Source organism: Pyxicephalus adspersus, chromosome Z, assembly GCF_032062135.1.
Source record: "Pyxicephalus adspersus chromosome Z, UCB_Pads_2.0, whole genome shotgun sequence".
Classification (NCBI taxonomy): Eukaryota; Metazoa; Chordata; class Amphibia; order Anura; family Pyxicephalidae; genus Pyxicephalus; species Pyxicephalus adspersus.
Window position 1 is genome coordinate 4,570,715 of NC_092871.1, and position 20,302 is coordinate 4,591,016.

Consider the following 20,302-nt stretch of genomic DNA (forward strand, 5'->3'; position numbering starts at 1 on the left):
GTAACTATATATAGTTGTTAGTTGTTCTGCAGTGCAAAAAGTAAGCTGATAGATGGGGAAAACAGAGTGACAACCATGAGCTCATCAGACTGTTGCCATTCTTTTTATGTTACATTCACAAACTGCAGGTGGGAGTGATGGTTTTAACTTGTGTTACTAAACTGCAACAGAGTTTAGCTTTAGCATTACATTTTTTTGCGTGGAAATTTATTTTACATTGTAGGCAGATAATTCTTAGGCACAACTCACCGAAATATGTCAAATATTTATTAAATTTAATAATCAACTTAAAAAAAAAAAAAAACACAAAAATCTGTTAAAAAAATAGTGAAACCTGTAATATAACTGTACAGTAGCATATATATATTATTATTATTAATTATATAAAGATTTCTTTGTATTTGGCTCAATACAGCTATTTTGTATTGAATCCAATACAAAATCATTTGAATTTCCCACTGCTCTTCCCGCCCGCACCGACGTCACCCGGAAACCCCAGAGAATATCTCTGCAGTCACTGGCTAAAGATCAAAGGAAGAAGACATGTCCTGAGGACCTGCAGGGACCAACAATTTTTTTTTAATGTTTTTAGCGACCCCAAGTGTGACTCAGGATTACCACTTTTAGCATGTAAAATCCACCCCAGGAATACCACTAAGGGGGTTAATACAAATTTAGAACAGCATTATTTCAAGTGGACATGTATTATAACAATAAAATACCTTTTCACATTAAACTGCATTATAATGTAATAGATACACAGGTGACTTCATCTTCTGCCAATTATTCTAGTTGTCTGGTTGTGATGTTGATGCTTTGGAAAGTAGCGCTTCCATAAAAATGCTGCAAACTGCTCTAACTGTCTGATCATGTGACCAACAAAGTTCTGGTTGGGGTAAAGCAGAACTAAACCTGGGCCACTCACCTGTCCCTGTCGACTAACATGAAGCTGCCATTTTCTTCTTTCTTCTGGTAGTCAATCTTTGGCTATTTTGATTGGCTGGGCCAAATTACATAATGTGGAGGAGTTCCTAGTGAAAAAACAGGATTTTGACAGAGACCCAGAGAATTCAGACAGGTAGGAGGGATTATTGCAGAAGGGGCATCACCTGTCCCTTTTCTGCAATAATGACCGGCCTGATCATGGATTTTTACAAGTGGAACTTTAGTCCCCCCCCCACCTTTTATTCACGTGGGGGGGCTAAAATAAAAAAATTGATAGGTCTGTTTGGACCAAGTGTAGCACCAACCGAATTGTCATTATGATAGAAAGCAGTCCTTGTTTTTGTCATTATATTATAACAAGTTACTTTCTAGCCCTGATGCTGTTGGACTTTGATCATTTATAGCATCCAACAAGTCTGGTTCATGGCCTGTGTCCCCACTATGCACTACGTTACTAGTATGTCCCCCATCTTGTGACTAGAACAACAGAACGGGTTGAGGAAAGCATGCCTGAGAAATACCTGAAAGTATAGAATGAATTATATAGGCATGTGTAGCTTTTCAAATGAACCAGGACTGGAGTCATTGCTGGTGGGACTGAGAACTATATTCATTTTTTTTTTTTTGCAGTCCTGTCACTTTAAACGACGTGCACAGTAAACCAGCGACGTCACCAGGAAACCCCGGTGATCGTCACTGCACTCGCCGGATGAAGACAGAAGACGTGTCCGGAGGAGCTGCGGGGAGAAGGTGAGTATTTTTTTTTCGATCGACACTGGATCATCGCAGCGGGGACCAGGTAAGTGAGGGGATTTATACGGTGAGAAAAGTTCGGGTTTATCGATTTTTGCAAAATCGATAGACCCGAACCAAGGTCGGATTTACCGGCCAGGTGGTTAAATACCTTTCCCTTGAGCTTTATCAGGAGGGTTACTATTACCATAACAGCTGCCATCTTTAACAGCTCAAAGATTGACACTGCCCACCCCTGGTAATTGTGTTAGTTATAGAGTAGGCCTAGTTGTATGAATGTCACCAAAAAGCAGGTCTGCCCCAGGTTAATCTAACTTGGATGTGGTGCTTTATTCACCTTTTTCCTTATATTCACCTAGTGATCCCCGTCAGTAACACATTTCATGTACTTGCGAGAAGCAGTGTTTTGACCCTGGGACATCTCCTCTCCATAACATAGGGAAGTGGTGTTCTGTAGTTCACAAAGAGAACTGTCCAGGGTTGTAACTGTCAGCAATGTGCTTCTTCTTTTCTTTGTACATGATAACACAGCTTTGTATTCCCGAGCACATAGTGTTAACCTGGCCTACATTATTCCTGATGAATTTCAAAAAAACATCTCTAATGTCCTCATGATCCCTGAAGCCATAACAGCTTCTTATCGCCTTGTGAACCCCTACGTGTGCACAAGCGAGTTATTATTATTATTATTATACAATATTTATATAGTGCCAACATACTAGCCAGTGCTGTACAAAGTCCATAGTCAAGTGACTAGCTGCCCCAAAAAGGGAGTCACAATCTTATGTCCCTACCATAGTCAATTATTACCAAAATCCAAGGGCAATTTTAGGTGGAAGCCAAAAAATCCAACTGCATGTTTTTGGAATGTGGAAAGGAAACCCAACACAAACATGGGCAGAACTTGCAGACTCCTTGCAGATAATGTCCTGGCTGAGATTCGAACCTGGGACCTAGCGCTGCAAAGTGCAAACCTCTGAGCCATCGCGCTGCCCTCAGTTCTAGCAGGATTTGGGATCAGTTATCTCAGTATGCTGAAAAAAAACCCAGCAAGGTCACGTTACCTAGACAAGTCTAACGAAAGTACTCTTTTATTCTTAAATTTTCATGCTGGAGCTTTTTAAATGCAGGGAAGGAGGGGGGGGGGTGTTGGGCAAACTAGCATATTTTGCTTTTTAGTTCATGGTCCATTTTAAATAAAACAGTGGGATTCATCAAAATTCAAAAAAAAAAACTTGCTCACCCAATGACGTAGACATCAGGGGGCTCTGGATCTGCATGCAGCCAGGGTTCCAATCCGCCATCTGGAGATTGACCGTTTACATTCCATGTTCCTATAAATAATCTAAGAGACGAGATAGGACATTCCTGAGCATTGTAGTCACACACAGCTGTGTTATCCAACATCTAAACATCCAGGGAAAGTTGCAAACATTGTTTTAATGTACTTGCAAAAGAAGACTTCAGTATTGCATTTCATAGCACTCAGAGAGAGACCATGAAAGCTGGAAACAATCAACTAAAGGTCCTCTTTAATTCCAGGTACTACCTATGGCATTATATTTAGGATTTAAAAAAAATGGATCAATGATCTGTCAAAAAATATTACCAACAGTAACTTGTTTTTGTCTCAGGACCTTTAGTTGTTTCCATGTTTCACAATTTGGTAAGTTGTTAATATATAGAAAGTGCAAATGAGTAAATCACGTTTCCCAAAACCTAGGTTCAACTTTAAGGGGCAACCAGTTAGCAATTACACCAAATGACCATGCAAAGAAAGAAAAAAAAAATAAGTGTAAGACGTTAAGTTGGCAGAGCTGTGCTGGTGGATACTTGATTGTAAGCTTTTTGGAAGCAAAGTGAGAATCAGCTGCTTAAATGATATTCTCAGCAAGGAGACTTCTACTGATCAGTGTAACGTAAACATTTATTTTACACTGCCGCCTAAACCCAACCCTTTTCCCTCCATCTAAAACTAAGTACATGAGTTACTTTGGTCTATAGCATCTTTCACAAGAGAAGTATCAAGCAGTGCTCAGCTGGTCTTCGCAATGTGGGTTGAAGGTTCTAAAATTCACATGCAATCCCCATTTATGTACATATACTATTTCACATACTTGTAGTTTTCTATGTTGACATATTCACTTTCCTTCTTGGTCAGGATATGTTTTATCAGTCCTTCCCTTTGCCCAGACTGGCTGGCCGGTGCAAACAGTTTCCGCATGGTGTTGGACATTTGTTGCTTCTCCCGTCCAGGAGGTTCCCTTGGCTGAGAAGGTCTGCAAAGATTAGAATGTTGAGAATCTGGGTTCCCAGCAATGAGCAAGCTGTGAGCTACAGAGGGTGTGATGGGATGTAATTTTCCTTGCTAAGCAAAGCATTGCCAGTAATGTATTTAACACTTACAGGTATGCAATACCATGCACATAGATCACAGTATTCCCACAGACAATGCATTCATCTGCTTTTCTCTCTAGAATAATGTTTCTCAACCTTCAAATAACTTTCAGGTCTTTAGGGAACCCTACTATAATTACTATATCCACAGCTCACAGTTTATTAGCGTGGTGGTCAGTAGGTAGAATTCCTCTTACATTGCTGGCCATTGGGAAGAATGTCACCCTTACAGATAGCTAAAAACATCATTGGGGTCACTTAAACTGACCTGAGAGGCACAAACTGTTGACTGTTCAAGAAACCCCCAGCAACCTCAGGTGGAACCCTGGTTGGGAAACACTGATAATTTCTGGCATTTTCCAGAGTCAACACCTACTTTCTGGACTGATGCTGGCTAAGAAATGTCAACATTCATGTATGTCTCCGTGTCTGTGGAGTTCTTGGCTGTGTTCACTAATGTCTAACACTAACCAGCAACTGAAGGCACCTTTCCTATTATGTGTAGCTTTAGCACACAATTTCTTTATTTTCTAACATTAAGTCAGGTTTATATTTACATGCTAATATACATTACCGCCTTTCCATTGGTGGTGCAGGTGGAGGTGGAGGCTCCCTACGTGCCACCTGCTGGTTCTGTAAATTTCGTCTGTTTTCAAGGTTCGTGGAGCTGTTTTCAAAGGGCAAATTTCCTAAGAAGTAAAAAAAAAAAAAAAGGATTAGTAAAAACCACAAGAAAAAACTACATGTAAAATCCAGAGATATAGACAACTGAAGTTCCATGGAATACTACCAACTCACTTGGTTGGTAAGTGAGTTGGTCTTATAAATGTGATGGACAACTGACCAATAAGAAAATAGCATCACGTTCACTTTTTTTAACAGGTCCCTACAAGAGTAGAACGCTCCAAATTCTACTGACGTCGTCCCAAACCTCCCTTCATTCCATCACTGTAAGTCTTTAAGACTTTGGCATTTTATATTTCCATGGGTGTTGGATGTTCCCATGCAAGCCCTGGATCCATCCACCATCACACACCTCACTTTAGTAATGAAGGGGACAAAGGAACCACAGCTGACGTCATGGAACACAGGTATTCAAAACTAAGGGAAGTATTGAATGCTTAACAGTCTTATCACTTCTGTGTATGGGCTTTTTTTGTCCATAATATCACTTTGAGAAGCTTAGGAGATCATTCAGAATTCAATAAATGTACATTTGACTTCCTTTAACTGGGGCTGGTAATAGATACTACACAGTAATATTCTGATATTTCCCTAAGACAGATCTTTGTAAATTAGTGGCCCTTCCAGCTCCCAAAATATAGAATTGTCAGAAGAATAATGGCATCAATAATGCCTTTGCAAAGTTACTTGGCTGGTGTTCAAGGATCACTTAATAATGATAAAAGGTGGAATAGATCTGCTGTATACTGTGGCGAATCTAAACTCCAGCTCAGATGCCAACTTATCAAGTTCACAAGAGTCAAACTTCTACTTGTTGATATCTACCGGCCACAAATCTTCTATTCAGCCTGCATCTGGACAGTACAGCACCCAAAGACGTCTATAATGCTGTGTCCTTAGATGGCAGACAAGCTCTGTAGTATATACATCTGTACTGCACAGGATGGAAAGAACATTTGCAGGAGTATAAGTTTGGTGAATAAAAGTGTACGCACTCTTTAATGATATTTAAAATGCCAGTGCAAATTCATATCCAGCTTTTAGAAGGTGCCATCTGATTTAAAAATGCTCACTCCTGCCCATTACCCAATGTTCAATCCAGAAATGTTTTTAAGCTGAGTGGGACGAAATTGTAAGTGGATGGCAGTCCCTGTATTGTGAGCCAACTCTTCAGTAACCACCCAAAAACAGCCGGCCGGTTATTAAAAAGTGCTGAGTGGCGAGCCCGAGTAAAAGGGGCTAGGGAGAACACTATTACCACCATCTACCGGATCGGTAACCAAACTGACAACACAGCAACCCAATGAAATCCTCTCACTTTTACAGCTTGTGTGTCAATAAAATATTAAAAGCTCTGCCTGGCACATTGTCCTAATCACTGTCTAATGACGGTTTTACAGGAAAGTTCACACACTGTGTGGTTGTGGTTATGTCATAGATTGCTAGCAGGACATGGGTGTGAATGTTGTGTGATGAATGTTTACAGAGTCACTAGTAGTTAATATTTAAGCTGCAGCAGTGTATATGCTGAACTGTGTGACACTCTTATCTCTGCCACAGATAACACAGCTATAGAGGTGAACCACATTATTTGATAAAAACTGTAAGCTGCAATGTAAAAATAACAAGTGAACTCTGAACAGATTCAATTCAATAAACAAAGCAAATGATATCACTTTTGCACTCCTCAAACATGGGTTTTGAGTTTTTTTCATTCACCCCAATAAAAACAGCTTGATATGATCGATGTGTAGACGGCATGTTGTAGTGGCTAGAATGTCAGGGCTAAAATAATGCATACGCAACCAGATCAACCGTGTTAAATCTGCCCTCCAGCCTTACCGTTAGTACTGCAGTTGTACTGGGTCCTCTCCTGGACTGAAATTGCTGTCTGCACACTGTGAGCTTCTCACAATGTTCAATAGAACCTGCAGCTTGCCAGATAGAGGCTGCCTCATGTCCTGGCTGGAGGTAATCTATCCATTTCCTCTTTGGCCCCACCTCCTTCATTAAACATGGCGGCTCTGCACCACATGTGGGCGGTTCCTAGGCATGCAAATTCAGCCTCCCTACGATTGTCCAATCTTTCTGGCTGAAATCAACCTTTTAGGGCATAGGTTGTCTTGAATCATGTCAGCCCCCCTCCCATCAATCATGATCTGCTTGCAATGTATAGTGAACCACAGAGAGTTAGCAATGTCAGTGGATCTAAAAGAAGGTATGGCAGTGTTCTCCCCAGCCCCTTTCAGCTGGGTGCACCACCCAGCACTTTTAAGTAACCAGCTGGCTGTTTTTGGGTGGTTACGTACGAGTTGGGTCACAATACAGGGTCTGCCACCCACCTATAACTTCTTCCTACCCACTTTTAAAAAATGTCTAGGTTGAGCACTGTAGGCAATTGAAATGTATTTGCATGCTGATGAAGGGGGAAATGAGGAATCAAATTTGGGTATAGAGTGCCGTTTTCATCTGCTCAACATCTGGGGAATTCTTTCAGTAACTTCAGAGCAAATTCTACAATTACCTGTAGGAGCAACCTCTAATTTGGGCTTCAGCACCATCAAAAGAAATCATTGCTGTTGGTGTACCTGCTTGGGAGAATTACCCCTGGTGACCACAGTCACTTAGAAAAGCAATGATTGGGAAATGCTAGTTATAGCTCTCACCAGAACAGGGGGAGAAATCTTCCAACGAGGACAGTGGTTCTGGTGTCAATTATCCAAGAGGGAATTCCCCCTTACTATTGGGAAATGTTCTCTCACTTTCTTTTGGGTATCCGAAAAAAGTGAAACAAAATCGCCCCTCTGGGAAAAATAAATGGAAAAAATATATGCGGTTCCACAAATACAAAAGTATCAAATTTAAAGTGGAACTCAAATCCTACTTTTTAGAGATGTTATTCAGGCAGGTGTAGTGCGGGCAGGCGATATCCCTTCTGCAATAAAGGCTTTTTTATCTGCCTGATCACTCCAGGTATTTGGCAAATATCTTGTGCGGTGTTAATTTTGGCTGCCAGGTAATGCAGACAATCGCGGCTTCCTTTGCGCGTGCCAGGAATTAATGAAATCCCATTCACTTGCAATGGAACAAGGACAGGTTCCCTTGTGCGTGCCGGGAATTATTTGTTGGAATAGTTAAGTAATAGCAGGCTTAGTTCCGTTTTAAGTTTTGCCATGCACAGAAATGTTTGGCGTTCAGGTCACAAGGTACATGCAGCAATTGTATTTACCTCATTGAATAGCAAATCCACTTTGAAATACTTAATAATCCTCATTAATGAAAATTATTAAATTCCCCACCCCCTGCTGTCCACCTGAACTATTTAGACAACCTTACTGCCTGCTGAAAGCTCTCATTTGTTTATGAGGCAGCAGGGGGCGTAGCAACACTCTAATTAAAACCAGGAGCTCTGTCCAGATTTTAGGGTTCCTGCAGATCTCAGTCCAGCGCATAGGATTGGTATGGGCAGCCAATTTGCATTCCCTCCAATCACAGAATAATGCCAACCTTAGCTTTCCTGACAGGTTCACTTTTTTATTGTTAAGCGGGTAAATACCTGAACCTGAAGGTTTTGCTGAAGTCCCGGGCACGCTCCCTACCCTTTCTGCGGACTGGTACCAGTTAGATGATTCTTTTCTTTCGGGGCGGATGGTTTTGCCCCGCCCCGCTCCTGTAAGACACACAACATTGACAGACTGAGAAAAAAAGTTAGTTAAAAAGCCCAATTTTTTGGATGAGCTATAAATGTTGTCACTTCATTCAATAGAACCAATTCGCACTCTCACCCACTTTCCATGCAGTGGCACAAAAGCGGCCAAGCAGCCCAGGACCTGGCACCTCCCAAAATGTTTCCATATGGGTTCCATGACATAAGGGACTGAAATCACAACTTAAACAGACTGGGGAACCATAGTGAATGGGTTGCCGCTGCTACATTACAGCACAGAGATCCTTAAAATTAAACCCCACCTTGGGCTCAACCTGTTATTGTTGTTCTAGGTTCTCTGTGTGGACTAGAGAACGAACCAGTGAAAGAAGGGGAGGTTATTCTGTTGTTCTAACACACTGGGGGTGACAACTCTGCTCCGCTATAAAGTACCAAAAGTTGAAGCTCATGCTACCTGAGCAGCACTGCTCACTGGGGCACCATGCGAGGGGGATGAATGCAGGTATGGTTGCTGCATTATGTGCAGAAGTAGCAGTTTGACTCCACAGTGTGCAAATAATGCAGGTAAGAAAATGCTTGGGCTCGGTTTTCTTACTGGGCTATATTTTCTGCCCCCTCCAACTATCTCCAGTCTTGCACAGTTCTACTGTCTCCTTTCCAGGACTGAAATTGCTTCACTGCACCCCTCTTCACAGTGTACATTAAAAGCTGCAGCAAACAAGAGCCCGCCTCATTTCCTAGCTGGAGGACGTGCATCATTGTGTAGCTCCTCCCCCCCTTTCAGCTTTTTTAATTATGGAAGGTTCAGCAGAAACAGAAAGGAAGAAGAACCAAGAAAAGCAAACTATGAGCATTAAACTTCAGCCAGAGACAAGGGAACTGACCAGCAAATCTTATACAACTATCAGAAGATTAATCGGCCCCCACACTGACGGCTTAGAAGACGAGTCAATAAAGGCCCTCACACACAACAACCAGGACATGTAAGTGGAATTTTCCTGAACTGTCAGATTTTTTAATCCTGAATGTAGAGATAAGGAAGCAGAAGTCACAGCAAAGGGCAACATAGCACTCATACGGGAATAATAAACAGGCCCTCAGCATTGGACAGTGTGCAGCGAAACAGAGGAGAAGGAATAACCAGAAGACCTGGGGCCGAGGGAACTAACTTTTGTTTAATGGTTTTAACCGATTAGCAGAACGTCCTACAAAACAGAAGAAAAAGAAAGAGTGAAGACAACAAAAAAAGTAAAACAATAAAAAAAATGCAAAAATGCTGAATTCCTGATGAGTGAATTAAGAGATGAAATGTATCGAGCAGAGCTGTCCAACCTGCACAATAAATTTCTGTCCACCCGGTTCCGAGATTAGCACAGTTCTGTCACACATTACAGCTCTGCTTTTATTTTTTATGAAACCTGCTAAAGTATCTGAATTTGAGCGAGTTGTGTGTGCAAAGTTTAGAAAGAAGCAGCACATGGGGCCAATCAACTATGCAGCAGTGCAAAAGGCAAGCTAATAGGAGGAAGGAGTGACAGAGAGATGAGCTCATCACTGTGCTACTTCTCCTTTCATTGTCCAGTAAGAGGATAGCAGAGGGATAACTACGCAAAAAAAAAAAAAAGATCAGCTCTCCAGCCGTCAGGACTGTGCTGTGTGGCAGAGCTGTGTGGCAGAGCTGTGTAAAACTCAGACAGATGGATTGCATGTAAAAGAAAAATGGCACCACAGTGAATGAACAACTGCACTGTATGTAGTGCATATGCCATGTGGCATTAAGCAACCCCCGGGGACACCCTGTAGTCCATTACCTTCCTGGATGAGTCTCATTTCCGTCAGCAGCTCTATACACTTCTCCTCATCGGGGATCTCAAAGAGGCGTTCCGCAGACCACGGATCTGCCTGAATTCTGACTTTGCAGCCACCTAAAAAGGTAAAAAAAAAAAAAAAAAACTCACAAAATTATAATAAATAAATTTAAATAATCATAATAACAGCAGCTAATGAAACATTCACAGGGTGGCTTTTTGGGAGCTGCTAATGATGGAACAACCTGGATACGTTTCAAGAGACGACTCAGCTGTAAAAGATGCGCACCAGAATGTGTCCAGGATGGTTCCTTTCCGGCATGATAACGATTCCAAGGAATTGTTACATCTGTGACCTCACAAGCAGGAAGCCAGATTCAGCGTTTCCGTTCAGTAACTGAATTACAACACAAGATATTACTGTTGTACAGCCACACTTTTTATGACAGCGACATGAGGAAACCAGTGTTGCAACTCCAGATGTTTGTAAATCAAAACGCAGGGGAAAGCTGTCAACTTCCACAGAAAAGAAGAATCTATAACCACAGCCAAAGGGATCTTCTATCCGCTAATGCTGTGTCCCCACATGCTTCCTGTTCTGTATGACACTGGACAAAGGACAGGAAGTAAGGGGCATTTTCCAAATTCAGAACAAGGTGATTTTCATTTTTTTTTTTAAATCCGATTCTCCCATTGCCAGTGCTGCATCTTTGCTGCAACCCGTGGTAATACCCGACACTGGAGGCAGGGGGAGCTCTAACTGAATGAGAGCACTTGGATCTACCACTTAATAGGCCCAGTCATTGTCACATGACCAGGACATCAAAACGCCTCCTATTGTTGGGTAATTGTTACAGCTTTGTTCCTGGGTTTAGGAAGTAACTCAGATAATATGTTATAGTTTATAGTCTAATAAACTAAAGTTTATAGGTAATAGTTTATAGTCTGCTAGAGAAGGAACTGCAGTTCCAGGATTAAAGCAGAATAATAAGTCTATTAAAACATAAAATAAGGAAGCATTGCTTGCTGAAATGTTCACCTTTAATCCATAGCTGCGCCCTGCAGTACTACTTTTTTAGCCACTAGATGTTCTTATTCTGATGAATATTCAGAATGATTCTAACTACTTCCTATGAGCCCTTCCTCTGGGAATGATGACCTTATCGCTCTGCTCCTTTCTTCTACCAGCATGCTTTTGTAAATGAATAAACTGGGCTCCTGTAGCAGCTTCTTCCACTTAAGCTCCAGCCCTGCTTTGCAGGGACCACGAAAGGCTGATAACATATTAATGCATTCAGTAGCATTTAACAAGCACATTTATTGTTTTATTTATGATTACAGAGCTGCATTGATTTGAGCCTTTTATATCTGCCTGGCTTGTATTACATACAACTGCAGGCTTCCTGCTCTTCACGTCATTGGAAGCCTTTTCCTGACCACTCCCACCTCTCTGATGTCATCATGTACAATGCCGGACCTGCACTCCAAGGTCCCGCCCACAAATTATGAGCGTTATCCAGCGCCAGCTGCAGGAGGAGTGAGTCAAAGGGCAATTTTATTACCTTCCGATCATTGGGTAAAACCAAGAATGAATCCCTATAGCAGAGAGGGGTATCACTGCCAGAGTGAATATTTTTCAGTTTTACAGATTCACACAGATGACATTTAACATCAGGGAAAGGGTCCCACAACATTGTTGAGCGATCTGCTGATCATTAAAGGACCAATCACTTTTTTTTTTTACCCCCCCTCAACTAATGTTTGGTGATCAGGTGACAGTAGGAAGGGCCATGGTCATGCAGACATGCTGCTCGTTATAAAGGATTATAAATACTCGTCAGGTTTCTTTAGAATTCTCCGACAGCCTGGAAAGTGTGAGTCACAGCAACAACTCATCGCCAGAGAAAACCTCCGGGTTCATGAGGACAAACACAGGGAGGTGCAGAATAAAGCTGGAGCCGTATTACGGAGATCATTATTACCATAGTGACACAACCAGTTAGGTTACAAAAAAAGGCAGTGCTGCGGGGGAGAGCGGAGCACCAGGAAGGTTCCATGATAAATGAGGGACAAAAATAACCCTGAATCTCTTTATAGAGATGGCTGAATGTACATTTGTCATATTGTCCCTCGACTCGCATCCAAATCAGAACAAGTCCCTGTCACCGGGCGATTCATCGCATTGAAGGGTTTGGGTACAACTCCATATTGGATGTGATGTCAGCAGCTCCAAAAGAGCGATCAGTCAAGTGATGCTATAATATTCCCCTCCTCCTCCTCTAGTGTAATAAGATGGGAATCTGGGTGGAGCTGGGCCAGCATTAATGGTAAATAGAAATAAAAAGAAAGGGACATTAACATTCAAGGGGAAGAGGAGAAGTTGTGCTCATCTAAAAATCTACTTCCTGTTTTGTGGAAGAGATAAAACATGATTGGTGGGCGGAGTGGCCCTTGATTGCTTGCAGAGGTTCCATATTCTGCAGATGGTATTTTATGTGGCCTGGAAATTCCCATGAAGCCCAGGCATGAAGGAAGATATGTGTCACCCTATGAGAAGCATCGCTCGCTATAGGCACTGCACAGCCTGTGATGGAAATTTACAGCTGAAGAGCCAGGCCGAGACATTACAGATCACCGGCCGCATGACCAACGTGTTTCTGAGGCTGCGGCCATTCCATACAAAATCTCTTAGATTGTAAGCTCTTTGGGGCAGGGTCCTCTCCTTGCTCCTACTTTCTGCTCCTTTAAAAGAGCCCTCAAAACTCAACACTTCACCCTCACCTATTCGTCTTCTTCTGTCTCCTAAACCCTCACTACTTCCCACCATTCCATATCCCCCTCCTATTGTGTGTTACTTCCCCCACCTCCTAGATTGTAAGCTCTTCGGGGCAGGGTCCTCCTTCTCCTGTGTCACTGTCTGTATCTGTCTGTCATTTGTAACCCCTATTTAATGTACAGCGCTGCGTAATATGTTGGTGCTATATAAATACTGTTTATTATTAATAATAATGTCAGCTTCATTTCTGCGCAGCAACATGTTCACATTTATAAAGTGGGGATCAGCACTCTACTATCCACACCTTTGTCATGATCGCCACGATGGTGAAGTCTGCTGATCGCTAGAAAGGCAGCTAATGGTTACTCCATTCAAGTAAACGCAGCTTCTAAATATTTTATATAAACAGGATATATATAGCGCCAACATATTATGCAGCGCTGTACATTACATAGGGGTTTCAAATGAAAGACAGATACAGACAGTGACACAGGAGGAGGAGAGGACCCTGCCCCGAAGAGCTTACAATCTAAGAGGTGGGGGAAGAATCACACAATAGGAGGGGGATATGGAATGGTGGGAAGTAGTGAGGGTTTAGGAGACAGAAGACGGGTAGGTGAGGTTGAAGTGTTGTGTTTTGAGGGCTTTTTTAAATGAGCAGAAAGTAGGAGCAAGCCGGATAGGATGAGGAGTCCATTCCAGAGAGTCGGGGCAGCTCTACAAAAGTCTTTTAGCCGTGCGTGTAATGAGGTTATGAGTGAGGAAGCCATTAGTAGGTGATTGGAGGAGCGAAGATTCATTTAGATCAATGATATGATGAGCAATCATTGATCGCCATTTTATAGATCTGGCAGCTAGATGCTTCCTTATATACCTATTTAATTTACAGCACTGCGTAATATGTTGGCACTATATAAATACTGTTTTATAATAATAATACCAACCCATCCTACATTATGGAGGGGAGAAAAAAAAAAGCAGAGCCAATACCAGCGACTGCCTGTGTATGTTACCTTGCCAATTGTTCAATAATAACCCCCCTAGCATTCTTTTTCTGTTCTGTATTTTCATGCAAAAAAAGTTACAAATTTTTTGCATGGAAATTTATTTTACATTGTAGGCCTTTAGTTCTTAGGCATAATTCACCGAAATATTTCCAATATTTAATAAATTTATATATAACTATACAGTAATATATATATATATATATATAGATAGATTTATTTGTATCGGATTCAATACAGTTATTTTGTATTGAATCCAATACAAAAATATTTCAATTTCCCAACGTGCCTCCCGCACGAACCGACGCATGCACCGATGTCGTCGGGAGAAGGAGGCGTCAAAGAAACAAGGTAAGTGGGTTTTTTATTTTTTTTTAGCGTCACCGAGTGTGATTCACTGCTTGGGGGGGGGGGTTAAAGGAAACCTCAAACATCTAGAAAGTCAGAAAGGAATAGATCAGTAAAAAAAAACACAATCCCAGTCGGGCTCACAGCCGCACCACCTCCGCTATGTATGCAGCCGATACGCGTGTTATATATGATCCAGCACCAACTGTTTAGGAGCCGTCCCTCTCTCCAGCCTGGAATGTTGCACCAGCGACCCTCGCCCCGTTATAAATTCAGCCAATACAAAGCCACTATCTGATATCTAAGCTTCCTAAAGAGGTCCTGTCATTGCGAAACAACCACAGGAGTGCTGCAGCAACAACACCAGTGTTTCTCAAGCAGAGTTCCTCATAGGGCGCTGGGGGTTCCTTAAGCAGTTTGTGCCTCTCAGGTCAGTTTAAGTGACCCCAGTGATGTTTTTGGCTATCTGTAAGGGTGACATTCTTCCCAATAGACAGCAATGTACGAGGAATTCTTCCCACTGACCACCACACTAATATACTTTGAGCAGTGATTTAGTAGTTATAGAAGGGGTTCCCTGAAGACCTGAAAGTTATTTCCTGTGTTGAACTCTCAGTTCTGGACATTTGATACCTTCAGAGTGCAGGAGATCAGCACTGAAGCACAGAAAACAATGAAGTCGCAGCACTCGGGGACGTCATGTGACGGCAGCTTTTGTAATCGGATTAACTTTACATGTGGCTCATATTGCACGCAGGTATAATACTTGTATCCGGCTGTAAGGTTCACCTACAGATCTTACCTGTGTTGGCGCTGACAAAGGTCATGTGGTAGACTTTAAAATCTATTATAGTTTATGCCTATGTCTATTATAGTAAAAATGCACCTGTCACCGGAGGATGTCATATAAAACAACATTGTCAGGCCACTACAGTGCTGATTGGTACATTCTGGATTGGTAGCACAGAAGAACTGTGAGACATGGCGATGGAAAGTGTAAGAAATAGACTGTATCTGCATTCTGAATATTTTACAAGACTGCAGGAAGGTCCAGGAGGAAGGAGGGGGATTCTGGTGCATGCTAAATTGCAGGGTGCAATGACTGCCAATAAAGTTGAACTTCCAGAAAAGTTTTCTTTAGACAGGTTCACTTTAAATTGACACTAGGTGTCAAAGTGATGAAATCCCATATGTTATGTGCAGGCATGTTCGGTAATGTGTTAGTGTGGCCCTTGCACGTATTTATTTCCAACCATAGAGACCTCATGACTGACTAGCACCATTTTTATTCAGGCATCAGCAAGAGTGGCCATCTACTTGATAAGGGAGATGCCGGGTCAGGGATGACACAGCCATGTAAGCAGCGTGCGGAGTAAAGTGTGGCCCCTGCACATATTTCAGGCACCACGGGTGCTAACAATGGAAGGGGGCTCAATGAAGGGGGCAGTAAGGAACGCAGGAGAACAATATGAGCACCGTTCACTCTCCAATGCTGAAATAACATCTCATTTCTTGGCTGGGGGACGTCAATCATCATCTAGCCCCTCCCTTTCCAACATAACAGTCCATGGGCCCCGCACCTTTTATTCATTGGATGTCAGTTCTTTCAATCAGAGGCTTAGCATCACATGTGGGCGTTACCTAGGGCGGTCTACATGTAAATATATTCAGATATTTAAAGAATTCCTTCCAACAACAAGCACTGCAGATCTAAAAGAAATAAAGCAACCGCTGCCAGATTTTTTTTTCTTTAAAAGACAAGCCCGACAAAAAGATCAAAAAAATATTATCAGATCCTCACTGTGGCATCTGAGGAATTTCAAGCATCTGACAAGTCTGATAGTGTAATACTTGTGTCCCCCCCCTCTGTTAGCAATGGTTTCTCCCACAATGTTACTGCGTTCTGTGGAAGCCTATTGGGCGGTGGGTGTAACCATTGAGTGCAGAGGGGGAGCAGAAGGTTCAGGCATGCAGGAGACTTTGAGAGAGTGAAGGAGGCTCCGCCCATCATGTGGGTGGAGTCTAAAAACTGACAGCAGATATAAGTACAGTAAGAGGAATACGTACTGTTAGTAGAGATGTCGATGAGAAGAGGCTCCTCCGCTTCTGGAAGGGAGAGGAGAAAACTGATCAGACCAAGAGGAATACAGAAAAGGGAAGAGGGCTGAGGAAGGATAAGGATGATGCAAACATGACAGACGAGTTGCACAGAATTACAGTGTTATAATTCGTTATTTTCATTTATGGCTTCCCAACGATGCATTAAAGAGGCCCTGTCACTGACTGAGCACAGCTGTCACTCTTAATGTAGGCTGTGCTTGCAAAAATAGGTGTTAGCACGTGTCAATCAGCACTTGACCCCGCCCACTGCTTTCTAGATTGGCAGTATTGACTCCTCCTACTTTGATTTGCAATGTCAGTAATTGGGGAGCAGATAGGACACAAAGGAGGACCCCAAGCCTGCAGATACCAGTGCAGCCTGAAGGTGTCAGTGTTCATCTGTCTGAAACTGTAATTGCCAGATACACTTATTGTATTCAAAAAATAAAAAGGAAAAATTATTGTACAAAAAGTTTGTTTATATAAAGATTGTTTAAAATGCAAAAAACATTACTGTCCAACATGAAGCATACAGAAGGGGTTCTAAACCTCCCCCATCATAAACTAATCATCTTGTCAATTCTATTGTGACCCCAGCAATGGAAGATTTCTTACCTTGTACACATCTGAAGTTATTAGTGATGGGGAGAATTTCATCGTTGGCTGCGACCTTCCCCGGAGTGCGAATGTGCAGCCTGAAAATATAAAGCAGAAACGTTACCAGCGAGGAGAAGGAACACAGTAACACCAAAATATATCAATCTGTGTCACCGGTCATTCCCTTAGACAATGACCGGCCATCATTACACTGCTGAGGTCAGCACTCTGCTCTCCTCCTCCCTCATATCATTATACATTATTCAATTAATACGTGCAAAGCAGAGCTCAGACCTAGAAAGAGAGAAGGAAGAAACATGCTGATAAGAGGAGAGAGCAGGGGGATGACCTCCTCAGTCTGCTGCTTCTTCTTTTCAAGTCCAACAATCGAGTGAAGAGCAGAACCTGCAATCTTTACAGGTGATTTACAATGTACAACTAGAAGGGGCGGGGCTTCCTCTATCTGTGGGCGGAGACATCTGCAGACCCACCCGTATGGCAAATTACACCAGAGGAGCATGCAGAGCAGTGATGGGCTCTGGATTAAGCTTGTGGACCTTGGGCAGCCATTGGATGGGCCCGGCGGACCCTGGGCCGCCACTGCAGTGCTCAACCCAGAAATTTTTTTAAGCCGGGTGGGAAGAAACTGTAGGTGGGTGGCAGCCCCTGTATTGTGACCAAACTCTTTAGTAACCACCCAAAAACAGCTGGGTGGGTGCTGAAAAGTGCCGGGTGGTGCACCCAGCTAAAAGGGCCTGGGGAGAACCCTGCACTGGATGGGCCCGGAGGACCCTGGGCCGCCACTGGATGGGCCCCGCGGACCCTGGGCCGGCACTGGATGGGCCCGGCGGACCAATGTAAAGAAAATCAGACACACAGTATTGCACGTAACATACATGTAGCGTGTTCTGTGTACTCACGTGTACTGTCCGTCCCTCTGGTGGCCCAGTATCAGCATACAGGGAACTTTCCTCCCCAGCGTCACCTCGCTGCCCTCCACCATATGCACCGCTGTCAGGGAAAGCTGATTGGCTGCCTGGAGAGTGTTAAGGAAAACCTGTCTAAGCCTCATAGATTTATATTACAAGCTTCAGTCAGGTGATGGGGAATGTCAGCGCCCAGCTCCAGCCCGCACATAACAATGATAGAAGAGCTGTACACACTCAGGAGCTGGGACACAGCATGACAGGTCCACCTATGTCTGTCACCAGACCCCCCGACTATCAGACCAAACAATACAGCGCACAGCGACACCCGGAGACCGCACAGTGACATTACACACAATGCACAACACGGTGACAACACACACAATGCAGCGCGCAGCCACACCCGGACAGTACGCGGTATCGGTAAGGATACGGGAAGGGCTCCGTGCGCCCTGGGCGGGGGTCTCGGCCTCTCCATCCCTCACCGGTCCGTCCCCGGCTTCCCGGCCCAGCGTCCCCTGCCTGACGTCATCACGCCGCGCCGCTTGCTGCCACCGAGTGGAAAAAGAAAGGCACTGCAGTCTCAAAGTATTCATCGCCGCTACACTGCCGCCATCTAGCGGGCATGTGCGACGCTGTCCTAGTTTCTGTATACACGTCATTGCATTGCTACCACCTAGTGGCGAAAGGCGAACATACCTTTCATTTGATGATAGTGCATTGCCGCCATCTACTGGAAAAAAGAGATATTGCACCCTGCTGTCATTTGCCTGTGCATTCACTGATGCTACATTGCTGCCATCTCGTGGGAAAGAGAGACATTACACCCAGCCGTCCACTGCCTGTACATTCACTGACGCTACATTACTGCCACCTAGTGGATAAAGTGACACATGACAAGCGATAAAAACCACTGCCAATTGCTGGCATTTACCATCGCTTGTCCAGGCGTTTTTAAGCGTCATAAGAGGAGTTTGTATAAATTAAGGACACGGATTTACATCATTACTTCCTGTACCCAGAAGCTGTGGTAAGTAGATCCCAGAGCTACACATATTTGGAGATTTTTCCCTGTTTTGGATTTGCCAGATGGATCCAACTCAACTTATGTTGTTCTGGGGCCCTTTATGAAAATCTGCGCTGCCATCCGGCCAAGTTCTGTGCTGCCACCCGCATGGCCATCTCCAGCTTTAATGAGTTGCTGCAGCTGCTGACCTTGCACCTCACCATGCAGAGGACACATCAGTGCGATCTTTTTACTCCAGTGGAGAAACTGCTGATTACCCTGCAGTAAGTTGATCTCCCATCACCCCAACATTTCTTTTCCACCCCCCAAAAAATAATCAGATACAGCCAAGAAGATAAATAATGGAAGAGCAGCCACCCCCAGATGTGAGGTCACCGGTCCCGGAAAAGTTTCAGAAGGAAAATGAAGCGGACTTTGTCATAGGGCAATGGAAAGAGATTACTCACATACATTGTTAAAAAAAATGAATCTTCCCCCATTTTGGGTTTTCCTGCTGCAGCAAGAAGAATTTCCAGGTAATCCTGCGATTTCCTGAGATTCCTGCAACTTTCACCATGACCCCAACCTATTAACAAACTAAACTTCATTCCTGCTCAGCGCAGAGATCTCTCCAGCCGAGTCATCCAGATATAAAATACATTGGGCCTGATTTAATAAAGCGTTCCAAGACAGATCATAATGAGTGAACCTGGGTGACCCAGCAAACCTGAAACCAGGTTCAGGACTGAAAACATTTGCTACCTAAAAGCAAATCCCTTACAGGTTTGCTGGATCACCCCGGATCACCCATGACGGTGCGTCTGCTGGAGTCTTGCAGAGCTTTATTAAATCAGGGCCATTGTAAACTCTCCAGCATCTATCAAACACTCAAATGTCAGATTTGGGTGCATTGGACTCTAAATGGGAATAAGATGAATTGCATTCCTGGAGGATGAACACTACAAACTTGCGATTTACCTGGCTGCGTGCCGTGCCTCTGACATAACTCAGGTATCTCATTCTTGTGTCACCTTCGGTAATAATGACATTAGATTTCATTGACATCTTCACACAGCAACAAGCTGATATGCAACCTGGAAAGTGTAAAGACTTCCCGAATGAATTTCTGTAAATGCATAATGTGCGTCTTGGGATTATTTCCCTGGAGGACGCCGAATATAAACAATCTGCTGTCACAAAATGCTTTGGCTGGGACGTCACAGCTTGCAGAGGAAATGTAACATTTTATATTGATGGAGCTTCATGTGTGGCAGCGTGAACAATCCTGGAC

The 20,302-nt window shown here is 43.3% G+C and overlaps 1 protein-coding gene across 1 annotated transcript in view; it reads right to left on the bottom strand.

Moving 5' to 3' along the window:
• Positions 1 to 18,551, bottom strand: part of OCRL (OCRL inositol polyphosphate-5-phosphatase) — a 34,540-nt gene extending 15,989 nt beyond the window's left edge. Inside the window, exons 1-10 of the mRNA XM_072430657.1 lie at positions 18,439 to 18,551; positions 18,000 to 18,115; positions 17,098 to 17,177; positions 16,450 to 16,488; positions 10,258 to 10,371; positions 8,336 to 8,449; positions 4,670 to 4,784; positions 3,816 to 3,977; positions 2,942 to 3,043; positions 1,401 to 1,422 (exon numbers count right to left, since the gene is read on the bottom strand). Coding sequence (XP_072286758.1) covers positions 1,401 to 1,422; positions 2,942 to 3,043; positions 3,816 to 3,977; positions 4,670 to 4,784; positions 8,336 to 8,449; positions 10,258 to 10,371; positions 16,450 to 16,488; positions 17,098 to 17,177; positions 18,000 to 18,115; positions 18,439 to 18,483 — 909 coding nt within the window. The 5' untranslated portion in view covers positions 18,484 to 18,551. The remainder of the gene's footprint in view (positions 1 to 1,400; positions 1,423 to 2,941; positions 3,044 to 3,815; positions 3,978 to 4,669; positions 4,785 to 8,335; positions 8,450 to 10,257; positions 10,372 to 16,449; positions 16,489 to 17,097; positions 17,178 to 17,999; positions 18,116 to 18,438) is intronic.
• Positions 18,552 to 20,302: the final 1,751 nt, after the last annotated feature.